General features: G+C 40.6%; 1 protein-coding gene across 3 annotated transcripts in view; it reads left to right on the top strand.

Moving 5' to 3' along the window:
* Positions 1-18,762, top strand: part of Camk4 (calcium/calmodulin dependent protein kinase IV) — a 233,821-nt gene that overhangs the window by 104,725 nt on the left and 110,334 nt on the right. For all 3 annotated transcript variants that reach the window (XR_015734720.1, XM_087896176.1, XM_087896175.1), the window contains one exon: positions 6,903-6,981. Coding sequence is in view for 2 of the 3 variants with exons in the window: in XM_087896176.1 (XP_087752302.1) it covers positions 6,903-6,981 (79 nt within the window). In the remaining variant the exon portion in view is untranslated. The remainder of the gene's footprint in view (positions 1-6,902; positions 6,982-18,762) is intronic.

The following is an 18,762-nucleotide window of genomic DNA, read 5'->3' as shown; positions in this document are numbered from 1 at the left end:
CATTCAAGGATCAGGTGCTCCGATCTGAGGCTTGGGACCCGTTCTCATTCAAACCCCCACAGTAGCCAAGGGAAAGAGCAATGTGTTGTTTTGGAGAACTCTGTGGTTTATTACAACCCTGACAAAATCTGTAGAGAAGTATCCCACACCTCAATAACCCATGCCTTCTGGAAACACCACTGTGTGCCTATGTAGAGCATTTTCATAGGAACTCTTTCCAAGTTGTGGTTTTAAATTAGCTTACTACCTTCCTGGACCTGGAGTGAGGGGGGAGGAACTTGGACTTCCCACAGGGCAGGAGACCCTGACTTCCCTTGGGGACAAAGAGGGAGGAGGAGAGGGAGGGGGGGAGTGGGAGGGCGTTGGGAGGAGGGGCGTAAATGGAAACTTTTTATAATTTAATAAAATTACAAAAAAAATAAATAAATTAGCTTACTAAGTAGGGGCTTCTGTAAGGCTTTTTCATAGAGTCTTGGATGCGACCAGCTTCCCCACTTTTCTGTCCCCAATTCTGCTTACTCCTTGAATCCACAGTGTTCTCTCTTTCTTTTGTTAAACATGTGTTCTGCTATGAAATTTTCAGCTAAATAGATGTTACTGGAAATCTAGTTACACTGAGTGAGAGGTAACCGAAGCCCAGAGAGACCACATACTTTTCTCCTATGCAAGATCCTGGCTTCAAATCTTTTGTGTATTTAACTTGGAAGCACAAGTGGAAGCCAGGACTAGAATGGGGCCTTCCCACCAAGGAAGGGAGGGCAGTAAATTGTAAGTAAGGAAAACAGAAAGCAGTGACGCAGGATCCTGAGGACTGAGTATCTGAAGCAGGGTTGGGTGTGAGAGTAGGGATGGGGGAAGTCACGGTGAAGAGGAGAGCTAACCCAAGTAGAGGTGACGTCCTGTTATCTCACAACCCAAATTAAAGGGAACTTTTTATTTTTAAACTGTTTTTTTTTTAAACAGTTTAACAATTTGCCCGGCGATGGTGGCGCACGCCTTTAATCCCAACACTCGGGAGGCAGAGGCAGTCGGATCTCTGTAAGTTTGAGGCCAGCCTGGTCTACAAGAGCTAGTTTCAGGACAGGCTCCAAAGCTACAGAGAAACCCTGTCTCGGAAAAACCTAAAAACAAAACAAAACAAAACAAAACAAAACAACAGCAACAAAAACACTGAATTTTTTTCATACAGTGTATTTTGATCATGATTTTCTTGTCCCTCAGCTTGTTCTAAGTTTTCTCCCTCTCCCCCTCTATAGCCCCAAACTTTATGTTCTTTTATTCTCTCTTAAACAAAAACAAACAAAACAGACAAGAGTGACTCGTATCCCTGTGAGACTCCATTGGAGAGAGTTGACTTTTTCATTGGAGAGTGGTCATCAATGGGGTATAGCTGGGTTACGGATGTGGGCTGTGTCCACATCTGCTCTCAGCTCTGGGACCCACAGAGCCATGCAGGCCCTTTGCATGCTGTCTCTGTCTCTGTGAGTTCATACGTGTGTCAGTCCTGCAGAGCCAGGCCCCTTGCCCAGCAGCAGATGACCAACACAAAAGAACTCAGGAATCTTTGTACATTCTTTGCCTTATAAGTCTTGACAGGGCATTTTCCCCTTTTCTTTTTATTTACCTTATAGGTCCTTTGCATATGCATTATGGCTTCCAGTTTTGTGTTTTTAGGGGATTCTTCTGCATATGAACATGTGTGTCTCTGTGTCCACATATGTTTCTTCTGATTTTCCTGTGATCCTTTTTCTTCTCTGTGTTTTTTCCTAGTCCAGTCTGTTTGTTTTTCTTTTATCTTATGTTACTATTATTCTTTAGATGCCCATTTTCTAATGAGAGACAGAAAGGGTGTAGAATCTGTTGGGAGGGAAGATGGGGGAAATTTGGGGGAGTTGAAGGAGGGGGAACCATGGTTAGAATATATTGTATGGAAAAATATTTTCAATAAAAGAAAGAAAAGAGAACGCACAAACAAAGGAAACACACACACATACACACGCGACAAAAACAAATATAAAACAAAATAACAAAAATAAGAAACATTACAAAAATAGCCCCACAGAAACTTGCAAATGAAATTAAAATAAACAAGCAAAAGAACAATAAGATAAAAAATGCCAAAAAAAAGCAAAAATGAGACATAGTCTACAAAAACACCATTGTTTGTTTCGTGTTAGCCAGTCACTCCTGGTGTGGAGTCTGCCCTGAAGTGTGGTTAATCTACCCCGAGTTAGGGTTTCTGTTGCTGGGAAGAGACACCACGACCACAGCAACTCTTACAAAGGAAAACATTTCATTGGGGCTGGCTTACAAGTTCAGAGGTTTAGTCTTATATCATAGCAGGAAGCATGGTGGAATACAGACAGATATGGTGCTGGAGAAGGAGCCAAGAGTTGTACATTTGGATCTTTAATTCAGCAGACAGCGAGGGGGGGGACAGAGAGGAGAGGAGAGGAGAGGAGGGGGAAGAAAGAAGAGGAGAGGAGAGGAGAGGAAAGGAGAGGGGAGGGAGGGAAGGGGAGGGGAGGGGAGGAGAGGGGAGGAGGGGAGGGGAGGGGAGGGGAGGGGAGGGGAGGGGAGGGGAGGGGAGGGGAGGGGAGGAGAGGAGAGGAGAGGAGAGGAGAGGAGAGGAGAGGAGAGGAGAGGAGAGGAGAGGAGAGGAGGAGAGGGAGAACGCCACTGGGCCTAACTTAAGCTTCTGAAATCACCCCAGGGATACACTTCCTCCAGTAAGGCCAAACCTACCGCAATAAGGCTATAAGTCCTAATCTTTTCAAATAATGCCACTCCCTGTGAGCCTAGGGGGCCATTTTCATCCAAGCTACTACACCCAGTGGGACTTCATTGGTAAAATGTGATTTTAAAGGGACTTTTCTTTAAAACATTGAAACAACTAACTGTCTGCAACAGAGCCGTCCTGTGATCCCTAATGAAGAACTGGGACAGTTGGTGGCTTTTAGGGGAAAGAAAGTTGATTTCCTTTAAGGGTGTGGCCCTTGTTAGGTCAGTGTGTTCCAGTGGTCCTGTACAAAGCAGATGAGCAGATTGTATTCAGAGAGTTATGGGGGGCAGGAGAGGGAAAGAGGGAGGGAGGGAGGGAGGGAGGGAGGGAGGGAGGGAGAGATGATATGAACAGAGAGTTGGGAGAGGGCACTGGGTTAGAGGTCAATCTAGGTGGAGTCATAGGGAGGAGTAGGGATGAATGTGACCAAGGTGCTTGTATGTATGTATGTAATACTCAAAGAATTAATACTAATATATTATTTTTATAAAGACACTCTGACCATTAGCAGTCCCCATTTCCCCCTCTTCCAGTCCTAAACAAGCAAGCAATTGTCTCCATTCTGTGTAAGGCTATCCCAGAGTCTTTACATAAGCTGAGTGATGCGATTAAAAAGCCTTCAAATAGGTGTGTGATTTTGGAGCCTTACCATAACTGGCGTTTCCTGATGACTGACGATCCTGAGTGTCTTTTCATGTTCTTATTTGTCCTTAATGTTTTGTCCTTGGTAATGTATGTGTTCAGGTCCTATTTATATTGGAAAATTAAAAACCTGTATCTTCATGCTGCCCCACGCTGCATGGTGTTTGAAATGTATCGTATGAGTGCGTCATATTTTATCCTTTGAACAACAATCCTGGTCACCGTACCCCGAGTCTCATAATTACAATTCTAGTCTGTTTCTTTTTTCTGATTTTCATTTATTTATTTATTGTTTATTGATGACTGATTGATTGAGACAGGTTTTCACTGGATGGCCCTAGCTGGCCTGAGAACACCATGCAGATGAGGTGCCCCCAAACTCACAGAGATCTACCCGCTTTTACTCCCCAGTGCTGCGATTCAAGGCGTGTGCCACCGTTCCGGGTTTCTGCTTCGCTTCTGGAGTTTAGTTTCTCTAAACTCAGCATAGAATTGAGATCACTCACGTTTGTCATCCTAGGCCTGGCTTTATTTCATGTGATGTCATCTTCCAGGTTTACCCGTGTTTCTGGAAAACGACAGGATTCTCTTGTTTTCAAAGGTTTCACAGTGTTTCGTTTTGTATATATCTATCGCATTCATGCCAGGGTGGACCCTTAGGTGGATTTCATGTCTTGCTTGTTATTAACGAAGCTGCAGTGAATGTGGGAGCGCAGGAGCCCTTTGACTTGCTTGTTTCATTCCCTTGGTGATATCCTCAGTGTTGAACTGTTGAATCCTTGGAAGGTAATATGTTTAAGGGGTTAAAGAACACTTCACAGTTTTTGTTTGTTTGTTTTTTTAAATTGACTGTATTAATCCTCACCAGTTAAATGTCCTCACTAACAGTGTGCGCAAATTGTCTTCTACATCCCCAGAAATTTGATTTGATCCATCTTTTTGATAAAGGCCGTTTTAACAGGTGTTCGTTTGCCTTTGATATTTCTGATGATTAGTGGTGTGAAGAACCCACTGAGCTGAACATCGGCATGTCCGCTTTCAAGAAATGTCCACTCCCTTCCCACTGTGTGAATCTGTGTATTTGTTTTCCTAATATTGACTTGTTTGAGTCCCTTACATATTTTTGGATATTTACCTCTTATCAGATGTATTTTATAAATATTTTCTCCCATTCCATTGTTTTTTTTTATAAGCATCTCTGTTTTGGGAAGATGATTCTTTCTCTGCTGAACTGTCTTTACACAAATAGTTGGAGTCTTCATGTACACATAGAACTATTTCTGTATATTTTTGTATTCTGCTCTTTCTGTCGTTTTCTATAAATACAAGCTAGCTTAATTTAGTTGGAAATGTCACTTATATATTCTGTATCCTTGGCAAAAGTTTGCTACATTTTTTACCAGTTGCTGAGAGCATGCTTAGACTCCATGTACGTTTATGGATATTCTTACTTCTTCCAGCTCTATGCATGAGCTTCATGTATCTTAGAGATCTGTTGTGATATGCATGCACATTTGTGCATATTTTGTTAACTTAGGGAATCTGACCTTTCAAAACTTACTAGTATTCCTCTACTGATTTTCCGAGATTCACTTTGATGTAAATGTGTTTTCTTTTGTTAAAGCTCTGCATGTATCTTTTATTGGTCATTTTATTTTTTGACCTACATTTGCCTTTATCGATAAATAGATTTTGTTTATAGTATGCAGTTTAGTCCTGGTGTTATGATCAAATACAATGAATGAATGAGGTTTTAATTGTTATATTTAGTTTAAATTTAGTGTAATTACTACATTATATCTCTTTTACTTGTTGAGTCCCTTGGGTTTTTTCCCTCCTTTGCATTTAATTTTGAGTTTTGCATTTAACTTTACTATTAAATTATTATAGTTCTTTTTGAATAATTATTTTAGTCATTGACCTAGGTTATGTAACATACATCTCTAATTAATTAAGATCTACCTTTAAAACATATAATACCTAGTACATAGTATGACCAACTTTATTTTATCTTCACTTATTTCTTCTCTAGAACTCCTTGCATGTATGTATGGTCTCTTAACATGCTTTAAAAATGCAGTAAGACTTAATGTAACTTCTTTGGTGTTCCAGGCCTGACTTCTGCCTGTTGAAAGGTAATTGTACTCAGGCACCCAGCACATGTTTGATTATTACAATTCTTTGTGCATACGAAGAGTTACAGGACCATGAGCTGAATATGTCATCAGAAGTCTGTTGTGGAATATTATTTTAAGATGTATTACATTTGTTTAAGCTGTGGAACATTTGTTTTAGTGATGCAAAGATGTATTGCGTTCTTTCACATTGCATTTGTTTAACTCTGTGAAGCTGTCTAAAACACCTGATTGGTCTAAAAAAAGAGCTGAACAGTCAATAGCTAGGCTGGAGAGAGAAATAGGCAGGGCCGCCAGGCAGAGAGAATAAATAGAAGGAGAAATCAGGGAAGGGAAGATCAAGACGTGAAAGAAGGAGAGGAGGACTCCAGGGGCCAGCCACCGAGCTACGCAGCCAGCCATGGAGTAAGAAGCAAAGAAAAGGCGTGTAGGAACAAAGAAAGATAAAAGCCCAGAGGCGAAAGATAGATGGGATAATTTACGAAAAGCTGGGTAGAAACAAGTCAAGCTAAGGCTGGACATTCATAATAAAGAAAAAGCATCCATGCGACTATCTGGAAGCTGGGTGTCGGGCCCCCAAAAGAGCAAAGAGTAAAAAGCAACCAACTACAGAAGTCCTTCTGCTTGGTCTTCAGGGTCTAAAAGGCTTAATTCAAACTGATCTTACTTTAAGGTATTCCAGAAAGTTCTTTCTCAAAGTTGAAACTTAAACCACTGTGACCTGCCGTGCCCTCCATGTCTCTGTTTTCTCGCTCTCTTGCTTTGTGTGTGGTGTGGGGCGTTCAGACCATGATGGTCTCCGTGAGGAGCTCCCCTCCAGCTCCACACACAGCTGGAACTAGCCAAGCAATCCCGTCTTAGCTGGTTCTGCTCAGCAGATTACAAAAGGGTGGTGGGCACGTTCCGAGCTCCTTTCCCGACTTGAAGAAGCCCAGCCTGCTCAGTCACCCGCGAGAACACTGAACTCAGAGCCCTCCCCCTGAAGGTTTCTGGTTTATTTCGTTCCAACCGTGGACTCTTAGGAACCCTGGGACTCCGGTGTTTGACTGTTCTTGAAAAAAAAACAAATGTTATTTTCCTGACGACTTGATTTTCTTAAGAGCCCATCAAATGCAATGACCCTGGGTGTGCTTCTTGGCATCAGCAAGCAAAGCCAGTAACAATCCTAGAATTTTCTGAGGGATGTCAGTTGTGAGGGAGAAAAGGCCCTTGGCATCTTGGACCACTATCTAGTTACGAACCCTTGGTAATCATGAGCCAATCTGCAGGGGACACTTTCGAGATTTCCTCTTTAAGTCATGTCCACAGCATAACATTTTCTTTTTGTCTTTTTCCCCCTCCAGGGGTGCTACATCCATTGTGTACAGATGCAAGCAGAAGGGGACCCAGAAGCCCTATGCTCTCAAAGTGTTAAAGAAAACAGTAAGTTTATTTTATTATATATTAGTATCTCTGAGAGACCCGAGAAGCAAGACATCTGACTTAAAATTCAAAGTGATCATGGAGAAGGCAGTTGTTGTCTGATGGAAGCTACGGGAGAAAGACACTGGGTCTTAAACTGGATTTGTGGGAAGGAGGAGGGCAAGGGAAAGCCCTGGAGCCGGGAAGGAAGTCTTGTCTACAGGTGTGCTCATGGGTATACGTGTGTATCTATGCAGGGAGGGCGCCAGCCTGCATTTTAATGTGCTAATTCTCCAGTCTTAGCACACTAGAGTAGCCTGTGACGGAAAAGATGAAGCGGAACTTGAATGTCTGTGTTTTGAAAGGAATCATCAGCTTCTAGTCTGCCTAGGCTTTCTAAGGCTGGCTGTGTTGTCGAGACGTGCAACTCGACAAATGTTGCTGCTTCCCAGGCTAGACCTTCACATTTAGACAAGAGGAGGGAGGGAGGTTTTGTTCTAGAGTTTTGCTCCATTTGCCGAGCTCATACACGAGCTAGACAAGTGTCCGCCCATGACACGTCTAAGGTTCCTTTGTAACGCAAATGCTAATGCGAAGACAGGAAGCCTGTGAGGTCACATGTTGGGTGGTGTCCCTATGTGACACTCTTTCTGCCTTACGGCTCTCTCTGTTCTTTTCTGTTTATGGGTGAGATTCTGCTCGTAAAATTACAAAAAGACAAGACATACTTCATAGCATACTGTTCCTTTGTCAAATTTTATATGAACAGACATGGGAGATGTGTGGACTTCTGAAAACCTGGCTGCAAAGAGAACAAGAGAAAGATGTGTCAGGCATTTCAGTGTCGAGGGATAGCCCGGAGGCTTCCGTCTCCGAAGGGCAGGTTGTTTCTCCAGCTGTTATGTGCTGCCCAGCGCAGGGGCATCTACAGTTTCGTGGGATGATGAATTTAACAATCCAGGATTTTAGCTAACCAGAAACAAAATGACATTTTTACACAGTCTGTTAGAATTCTAAGCTATGCAAAAAAAACCAACCAACCAAACAAACAAACAAACAAAAACTCCACGGTTAAATTAGAGTAGATAGCAATTTAAGTGGCAATTAATACCCATAAATCTCACACATTATTTTTTTGCCATAAAATTTTCTTAAGTCAATCTCAAATTACAGGAATATTTTAATTGACATTTCTGACTTTTCTATATCATTTTTAATCATAAAATTTCCTGAACTAAGTATTACTTAAAATTTTGTAAATATAATTTCCTTTCAAATATCCGATTTTTAAGAAAAGAAAGTAAGTGGCTTTAGTAATCTTACACGTTATAGTTAGACTTGGTGTCTATGTATTTTCTTACTGGTTAGAATTTTACTAAATTGTCAAGTTATTTCCTTTTTCTTATTTTTACGATTGAGGAAATTTTGAAAAGGGATGGATAACATGAAATTCTAGAAAACGACCATTTAAAAATATTTTGTGTGAAGCTAGGCATGCTGGTGCACCCCAACACTTAATTTATAGAGTGAGGGTGGTTGCAAGTCAGGCCAGAACGGGCTGCACACTGACTGAGATCTGAGAGGTGGGCGGATCTTCCCGAAAGCCACCGGAGGGCACGTGGAAGGGAACCATGTGTCAGGTGGAGCTGCGAGGCAGCTGATGTCAAACACAGTTAGTTACTGCTGTGCCAAATGGAACGAGAGAAAAACCCCTGGAGGAACCTTGGCACTGACTGTGACTTAGATGGAATCCCCAGCTTTGTCATTTAGGATTAAACCATGCCTGGAGACGTGTAAATGAGAGAAATGGCAGGGAAAGCCATGAAGAACAAATTGCCTCCAGTGTTTAGTTTCATATAGGTCACAGGGATAGAAGCGCCCCTTTCTAAGGGAAATGAATGGGTGCTATAGCTCTGTTTGCAGTGCAAAATAATGCAGAGGAAATAGTTTCTTAGAACAGTCAGCAAAGGTTTTGTACCTGAGGACAAAAAAGATCAGGGTATTCAGAAAGGCTGACTTATTTATGTAATTTCTTATGTCAGGCCACATAAAGTTGCCTCAATTAAACAGTTTCTGATCTATAGTTTTATGTAATTCAGTTAACAACTATGGGACCACATATAACCTCATTGAATACTTCCTAATATTCTCATATAATGATTAGGGATAAACTTAGGAGGCCTTGAACTTAGTCTTCCTAAAACTGCATCATTTATCTTCCTATCTTCCTGTCTGTCTGTCTATCTATCTATCTATCTATCTATCATCCATCTATGAATCCATCCATTCACCCACCCACCCACCCACTCTTCCATAATAGAGATAGTGAAACAACTATCAAAATTTGATGAATATAAATTCATTTTCTTAGGCTGGGCAGTGGTGGCACACATCTTTAATCCCAGCACTCAGCAGGCAGAGGCAGGTGGATCTCTGTGAGTTCGAGGCCAGCCTGGTCTACAAGAGCTAGTTTCAGGACAGGCTCCAAAGCTACAGAGAAGCCCTGTCTCGAAAATCCAAAATAAATAAATAATAAATTTTCTTCAATTTTGGAAACTTGATTTCCAAAGCCAATGTTGTCAGAGATTGTTTTTTTGAGACCCTGAGTGAGAATCTTCTCCGTGCCTCATGCTTGTTGCCAGGCTTCTAGAGACAGTAACCCACCCTTGGGGTGCCTTGACTTATAGATCGTCCTTCCAGTTTCTGCCTCTGTTGCCAAAAGGCTGACTTTTCCTCCTATTTCTCCATGTCATTTGCCCCAGGCAGGTGTACGGCATAGTGTTGCTCGTCTTGTAGGACTACCAGCGCTGCTCTGTGGGAAGCCCATTCTTTCCAGTATGACCACGCCATTACTAATTAGATCTTAGCACATTTCTGCCAGTCATTTTATCTGACGGTATAAGGTTATTTTAGAAATCCAATATTTTATCTGATGGTGAATATATTTCAGATTAAAATGTTAATAAATGCAAAGAAATTTGCCTAGCTTATAAGTTAGTGGTTCTCAGACTGTGGGTCACCACCCCTTTGAGGGTTGAATGCCTCTTTCACAGGGGACCTAAGACCATCTGAAAACACAGATATTTGCATTACAATTCATAGCAGTAGCAAAATTACAATTATGAAGTAGCAATGAAATAATTTTATGGTTGTGATCACCACAACATGAGGACTTGTATTAAAGGTTCAAAGTATTAGGAAGGTTAAGAAGCACTGTTTTAACTTACCATATAAACATGCTAAGTAAAGTGTTTGTTATCTCCTTTTAGAGTTAATTGTTTAATAATAATAATAATAATAATAATAATAATGTTTCTCAGGATCTGCTTAAACATCTTTATTTGAATTCATCTTAAATCATTTTATGACAATATTGTTTCTTTCTCATAGATTAATATTTTTGGAATTACTTATTTACACTGTCCCTAAGAAAATGATTTCCTATTCAAAATCTTTAATCTTCATTGAGAGTCTGTCACACACTGAAATCTTTGGGTGATCGGCAAATGCTTGGTTCTCCCAGAGGAATATATACTAAAGCATTGACTCTTATGGGAAATTTCATGTACTGCTGGCTGCAGATAATCCAAACAGAACAGAGTTAGAACTGACAATAAGCACACAATAGATTCTCATGTCTAGACAAATATAATTTTTCCTAATAAAATATCCCGTGGGAAATTAACATGTAATTATATTAAGAAAAACTTCTAACTTAACATATATTTTATATATGTCTGGAGCACCATGTACTTTCTATGTACATAACTAAATTTCAAAGAATTAAAATACATAGAACACATATTTATTAGTGCCATGATGACTTTAATTTAGGTACATGTTAAACAACAAAGAAGTGTGTGAGTTTATAGTGTATGAGAACAGAGAAAGAAGAAACTTTGGAGAAAAGCATCATTGACCGTTTTCTGTATTGAAAACCACCTGGGTATTTCTGGTAGTCATGGTCATTTTTCTCATGATGGAGTTAGAGCGTTAATAGAATAAACAGGAGGAGAAAAGGGGTTGGGGTCCTTTTCTGTCTATATAACCCCTCCATCACCACACACACTTAGTACTAAACACTGCTGTGGGGAGGAAGCCCCCTCATTCTACATGGCTATGACCTTGTTTTTAACCTTTTTATTTTGAAGCAGTCTTAGACTCCCTGAAAGTGCCACTGTGTTCCTCATACCCCATTACCTTAAACAAATAGAGCTCACTGGCTTGCAGTTGCCATTGAGGTTTTTCCATTGACTTTGTAAGTCATAAACCAAATATGAAGCAAGAATCTCTCACTGGTAGCAGATGTCTTTATGTTTCCCGACACTTCCTTGCTTTGCAGACGGTGCAGATATGATTATATTTTGCTTTTCTCTTTGTGTCTGCCAAATAAATGATATGTAAATAGAGACTGGGGTTTGTTTCCTGGCTGCCCACACCCAAATAATCACACAGAAACTATATTAACTGCAACATTGTTTGGCCAACAACTCAGGTGTATTTCTAGCTAGCTCTTATATCTTAAATTGACCTATTTCTATTATTTTGTATTTTACCACTTGTCTCATGGTTTGTTACCTCTTGCTTCTTGGGCAGCTACATGATGTCCTTCTCCTTCAGCAGCTACATGTGTTTCTTTGACCCCGCCTACTCTCTCTCTATATCTCTGTTAGGATTTCCTGCCTGGTTTTACTCTGCTAAGCCATTGGCCAAAACAGCTTTATTCATTATCCAATAAAAGCAACACATATACAATAGGATATCCCACATTATAAATATACTTTGCAACAACAGCAAAGTCACACTCAAAACTATATGGAAGCAAAGAGATAAATTCAACTATCAAAATTTGAATATATTGTTAAACATAGCATATTCATCATGAACTGAGTTTTACTAGCTTAAATGGAATCTCCACTTTTAAATAATAGTCCAGGGTGATGGAATTGTATTTCATGGGTAATCCATGTAGATGAAAGTCATCTTTTATTCTTTAAAAAACACACCTCAGGATCTATATGATTCTGTAATGTGTGGCCTGTTTTCAAAATAAATAGCTTGATATTTAAGAAATTTATGTTCCCTGATGATTTACACTGTCTGGAAATTTGGAGACTGATAAAAAAAATATAGAAAGCAGATAAAATTTTCAGCTGTGTGGCCCAACATCTGGGAAAGTTATAGTCTTTTTTTAAATTAATTAATTAAAAATTTCCACCTACTCGCATCCTCCCATTTCCCTCCCACTCCCCTCACTCCCCCTCCCCCTCGTTCTCCAGTTCTAAGAGAAGTCAAGGTGCCCTGCCTTGTGGGAAGTCCAAGGCACCCCCTCCATCCTTGCAAGGTGTGCATCCAAACAGACTAAGCTCCCAAAAGGCCAGTACATGCAGTAGAATCAAAATCCAGTGTCATTATCATTGGCTTCTCAGTCCGCCCTCATTTTCAGCCACATTCAGAAAGTCCAGTTTGATCACATGTTCATTCGTTATACCCAAGTTATATTCTTTTTTTTAAAATTTATTTATTTATTTATTTATAAAAATTTCCACTTTCTCCCCTCCTCCCAATACCCTCCCATTCCCCCCACTCCCTCTCCTCCTCCCTCTCCAGTCCTAAGAGCAGTCAGGGTTTCCTGCCCTGTGAGAAGTTCAAGGTCCTCCCCCCTCCCTCCAGGTCTAGGAAGGTGAGCATCCAAACAGACTAGGATTCCAAAAAGCCAGTACATGCAGACGAAACAAGACCCAGTTCCATTGTCAATGGCTTCTCAGTCAGTCCCCATGTCAGCCACATTCAGAGACTCCAGTTTGATCACATGCTCGTTCAGTCCCAGTTCAGCTGGCCTTGGTGAGCTCTCATTAGATCAGTCCCCATGTATCAGTGGGTGAACGCACTCCTTGCGGTCCTGACATCCTTTTCATGTTCTCCCTCCTTCTGCTCCTCATTTGGACCTTGGGGGCCTCAGTCCAGTGCTCCAATGTGGGTCTCCGTCTCTATCTCCATCCATCACCAGATGAAGGTTCTATGGTGATATGCGAAATATTCATCAGTATGGTTATGGACCAAGGCCAGTTCAGGCACCCTCTCCTCTGCTGCCCAGGGAACAATCTGGGGACCTTTCCTGGGGCCTGGGAACCCCTCCAGAATCAGTCTCATGCAAACCCTAAAATGGCTCCCTTAGTTGAGATATATACCTCCCTGCTCCCATAACCATCCTTCCTCCCTCCCCCCATCCCATTCCCCCAAGCTATCCCCAATCCTCCCCCTCTCTCTTCTCTCTAGCTTTCTTCCCTTACTTCCACCCCTCCATGCCCCCCCCCCCCGGTGCACCCAAGTTTGCCTGGCAATCTTGTCTACTTCCAATATCCAGGAGGATAACTATATGATTTTCTTCAGGTTCACCTTCTTATTTAGCTTCTCTAGGATCACGAATTATAGGCTCAAAGACCTTTAATTAAGGCTAGAATCCACTTATGAGTGAGTACATACTATATTCCTCTTTTTGGGTCTGGGTTACCTCACTCAGTAAAGCGTTTTCTATTTCCATCCATTTGCATGAAAAATTCAAGATGTCATTGTTTTTTACCGCTGAGTAAAACTCTAATGTGTATATGTTCCACACCTTCTTTAACCATTCTTCTATTGAGGGGCACCTAGGTTGTTTCCAGGTTCTGGCTATTACAAATAGTGCTGCTATGAACATAGTTGAACAAATACTTTTGTAGTATGATAGAGCATCTCTTGGGTATATTCCCAAGAGTGGAATTGCTGGGTCCTGAAGGAGGTTGACTCCCAGTTTCCTGAGAAAGCGCCACACTGATTTCCACAGTGGCTGCACAAGTTTGCATTCCCACCAACAATGGATGAGTGTTCCTCTCACTCCACATCCTCTCCAGCATAGGCTATCAATGGTGTTTTTGAGTTTAGCTATTCTGACAGGTGTAAGATGGTATCTCAAAGTTGTTTTGATTTGCATTTCCCTGATCGCTAAGGAGGTTGAGCATGACCTTAAGTGTCTTTTGGCCATTCAAAGTTCATCTATTGTGAATTCTCTGTCAGATCAGTACCCCATTTTTTAATTGGGTTAATTAGAGTTTTAGTGTCTAGTTTCTTGAGTTTTTGTATATTTTGGAGATCAGAACTTTATCTGATGAAGGGTTGGTGAAGATCTTCTCCCAGTCAGAAGGTAGCCTTTTTGTCTTACTGACAGTGTCCTTTGCCTTACAGAAGCTTCTCAGTTTCAGGAGGTCCCATTTATTCATCGATTCTCTTCTTGTCTGTGCTACTGGGGTTCTACTTAGGACTGTAAAATCTTTCACTAAATAGCCAGTATCAAGTCTGAGAGTGTGTCTTTGTGTAGGCATTCGGAATTCTCATCAAAACCAGTTGTGCAAATGTGGCATCCGATCATAGACTCCAGAGATAGAGGCACTGTCTTTCATCTCTTCCACTATTTCCTATCTGTGTGACTGTACGTATCACGGACCACTGCTCAGTCTGTCTCAGCTGTAAAGTGGGGTTAGGAGCACCTAGCTTACAGTAATCTAGTGAAGACTGAAATGAGATTGCTCATTGAAAATATTTTTCAGCACACAGCAAACATGTTACAAATAATTTGAAAGCATAATTTGAAGGAGTTTGTTGGAGGACATCCAAAAGTATATTTTATCATAATAGAAGTTAGTGATAGTTCCAACAGTCTCATCAGCGTGATTTGAAACTGAGTAATGCATGGTACCTGACGACTTCTGTGTGTGTTTGTTTGTTTTAGAACAGAGTACTGTGTAGCTGTGACTGTACTTGTACTCCCTATATAGACCAGGCTGGCTTTGAGCTCCCAGAGGTTGGCCTGACTCTGCCTCCAGAGTGTTGAGATAAAGGAATACACCACCATGCCTGGCCATACTGTGTACTTTTGTATGAACAAAATTGATTATATCACTTCTGAAGTACATTTAGCATTGCTGCAAAAATGGTATCTTAGTATGGGTTTTATTGCTGTGAAGAGACACTATGACCACAGCAACTCTTATGAAATACCATTTAATTGGGGGTGGCTAACCGTTCAGAGGTTTAGTCCATTATTGTCATGTTCGGGAGCATGGTGGCACATAGGCAGACATGTTGCTGATGAGGTAGCTGAGAGTTTCACATCTGGATCAGCAATAGAGCAAGAGCACCACAGGACCAGGCTGGAGCTCCTGAGACCTCAGACCCACCCTGTAGTGACGTACTTCCTCCAGTAAAGCTGCATCTTCTTCAACAAGACCACACCTCCTAACGGTGCCACTCTCTATGGGCCTATAGGGGTCATTTTTATTCAAACTACCGCAGATGGATATTGATTTCACCATTCTGATAAATAACATTTGATGTGGCATGCAGTAAAGATTTAGGATTTTATACTTTTCTATTTAGAAAAATGTATACTTGGGATCGATATCTAGATTAGAAAATTTCCACTCTAAGATTCTTTTCTTGTTTGTACTTTGGAGCCATGTGCCAAGACCCACAATGCTGCAGTGTTTTCAGCCCAAATTTTGTAATCTTAGTGATTATGGTAAACAGTTACCTGTTTATTTTTTGGAAATATTTTCTGTGAGCAATTTAGTGAATATTTAGCAAGTAACTGCTGTCGAGTTTTATATTTTTTCATAACAACATTTTCCACTCTCTGGGAAAGAGCTACAGCAGCTGTGATCTGCTGTGCTGTGGGTCAGTTACTTAAAAACTTTAATTTCTCTTCTGATCCTTTTGAGCTAGAATTAAAGGAGTTGACTGTAATGGAGCAGGGGTATGTGGAGGATGCTGTAGGTAACATTGCAGGCTAGACAACGACTTCCTTCCAAATACTGTTTAGAATATCCATGACATTCCCATTGGGGAAGATGGCAGCCTTCTCAATTCTTAGAGGTAATATCATTTTTTTAATTATTTTACCAGTTTCCAAACTGGATTGCTTAAAATAGCATGTGTGTAACTACCCAGGCTGATCCTTGCATTTCCTGCATGTCCTAGGCTCTAGCCCTGTTCTCCAGTCTAGCCCTCTTTATATTTGTAACTGTTACTTTTTGTATCAGTAGTCACTAAAATTCCTTTAGAACAACTATGTGACTTTTATGTACAGAGCTCATTTTGAATCCAGATATGCTGTATTTCCTTACTAAGTGATGAACCTTGACCAAGTGACAAACGCTAGCTGTCGTAGCCACCCATTTTACACAGACACATATGTCTGAATGGAGACACTAGTATCTCTTTATAAGGAAACTAGCGACAGGAAAGTTAAAAGTTTTCATAGTGGCCCTCAGAGATGTTTCTCGCTGTAGGGAGTAGATATTTATCATTTATCATTTATTCATCCTTTTTTTTCTTTTTTGAGGGGTGGGGATCACACCCCTTTGAATGTTAGCCAAATGTTTTATCAATGAGTTATACCCTCAGCCTGTGCAACTTCCATTTTATAGCTAAGTCTCAGAAAGATTAAATAGAATAGTTTGCTATTATCTGAGTCTTGTGTGACTAAACTATATTTTGAACTATTAATATCAACTACATTAAGACTTTATCATTACTCATAGAATTACAGAACTGAAATCAACACCAGCAACTTTTAATATTTTATTTTGAGAAATAAAAGGATGTCCTAGGTTTTTATGTGTGCATTTAAGGCCTTTGGAAAGAAGGCTTTCATTTGTCTCCTTCGGTGACTTTCCTCAGTGTCTGTTCACTGCAGTGTTCAGGCCTGCATTCCAGCAGAATTTCAGTTTTTTTTCCTAAAAAATATTAAGCCAATTTTCTTGTCATGACAGACACTCACTATTTAATGGATTTAACCAACAGGATTTATTGTTCTTCGCCATCTTACAAGGTGATTGGGTAAGGGATCTTTGTTATGGTTGTTTGATGCTCTTAGCGTGGTCCACACAAATGCAGATGGCCGGAGTCCTCTGCTGCAGATGGGTAGCTGGGAAGTCTGGCTCTTCTCTCCATTTCTCCTCTTATTCTATCGTATAAGAAGCTATGTGTATGTTACATTGCCTTCTCCATCCTCTGGGACTAGGGAATACTGTATTTTAGAGGCTACCTCTAATGTCTAGGAAAGGCTTTCTAGACGTCTCTGTGGCTCTTGCATTCATCCTTTATAATTTTGACTCTGATCTATGATCATCCTCTTGCTTGTGACTGAGGACCTTAGTCTGCTTTCGCTGAGGAAGAAGGCTGTCTTCTTTTGCAAATGACCCGGTTCCTCTTAGTCCCAGTTCTCATGTCTTTAGACACTGTATTTTTAAAATCATATTAATAGTCTCCCCATTTCTCGATGGTACGTACTTCTTCTTCAGCCAAATTGTTCTTTGCTCTTGGCATGCCAGGCTACTGTGGAAAAATGTCTGAGTAGTTGAAGGCCACACTCATCCACTACAGAATCTGAAAGGTATACTTACAGAAGGTATTAATTTCATATAATTTATGACTACTCAGGACACATGGCATCCCGTAGTTTCCCACGTTTGTCTGGACAGAAGTCAGCACTGTTCAGAGTCACTCTCACTGTCCTCTTTGCCTGAGTATACTTGGGAGACATTGATGTGAACTGTTCACCACACCCAGACATGTCTGTCGTCCACAGTCAGGGCATGAGAGAAACTACTAAAGCAACATTTTCTTGGATCCAAGGAAAATTCAAAAATTCACTAAAAGTCTTGTATTTCTCTGAATAAATATTTTTCATAGAGTGGAGATTTGGGGGACCACGGAGCACTCTTTTGTAAGTTAACATCTTGGTAAGCAGAATTAAAATGCCTTGTGTTACGAATTCTTCCCTTAAGTGACTTTTAAAACCACTTCGGCTTAAATGCAGCTCTTTACTCTGTGCTGAATATTAATGGAATTTCTGTATTTCAGAATATTCCATAATTTCTCTGAAACAGAGAAAATCTCAAGGATGTGAGCAAAATGCTGTTAGAATTGATAAACAGCCTTAATGAAGTTGTTCAATACTAAGTCAAAAAACAAAAATTGTTAATGTATTTCCATATACTAGATGGTAAGCCACCCTAAAAAACAAGAAAGCAGTTTCAGTTACAATGATATAAACACTTAGAAATAAATCTAACAAAGGAGATGAAAGACTTGTACACAGAAATTTATAAAGCATCAGGGAATGAACTTGAAGAGGCTACACACAAATGGGAAGATACCGTATGACTGTGGGATGGAGTGTCATACTATCCAAAGTGATCCATGGGATCTAAACGGTTGGTGCCAAAATTAGACGTACACAAGCGCGCACACACACACACACACACACACACACACACGCACACACACACGCACACACACACGCACACACACACACACCCTCAAGCGTCCAAAGCAATTAAATAAAATGAACACAGCTGAAGCCATCACTGGACCTTTTTTAAAAAATTAGTACAAAATTATTGTGATCAAAACAGCATGATATAGTGTTAAAAACATATAGACCAATAGAACAGGATGCATGCCATAGAAATAAATCCACAATTTGAGGTTAGTTAGTATATGATAATGATGCCAAGAATATGCAACAGGGGAAATATCGTCTCTATAGCAAATAATGTCCTAAAACCTTTATCTCTCTATTCAGAAATGAAATTAGCTCTGGAAAGATGACTCGGCAGGTAAAGGCACTTGACCTCTGAGCCTGACCTTTTGAATTCAGTTCCTGGGACCCAACATGGTAGAGAGGAGGACTGCCTCCTGCAAGTTGTCCTCTGACCTCCACATGTGTGTGCGTGCATGTTCACACACACACTAAAATAA

Source organism: Myodes glareolus, chromosome 13 (genome assembly GCF_982192425.1).
Source record: "Myodes glareolus chromosome 13, mMyoGla1.1, whole genome shotgun sequence".
In the NCBI taxonomy this organism is placed as follows: Eukaryota; Metazoa; Chordata; class Mammalia; order Rodentia; family Cricetidae; genus Myodes; species Myodes glareolus.
The sequence above is the reverse complement of the archived record's forward strand: the minus strand, read 5'-3'. Positions and strand labels throughout refer to the sequence as shown.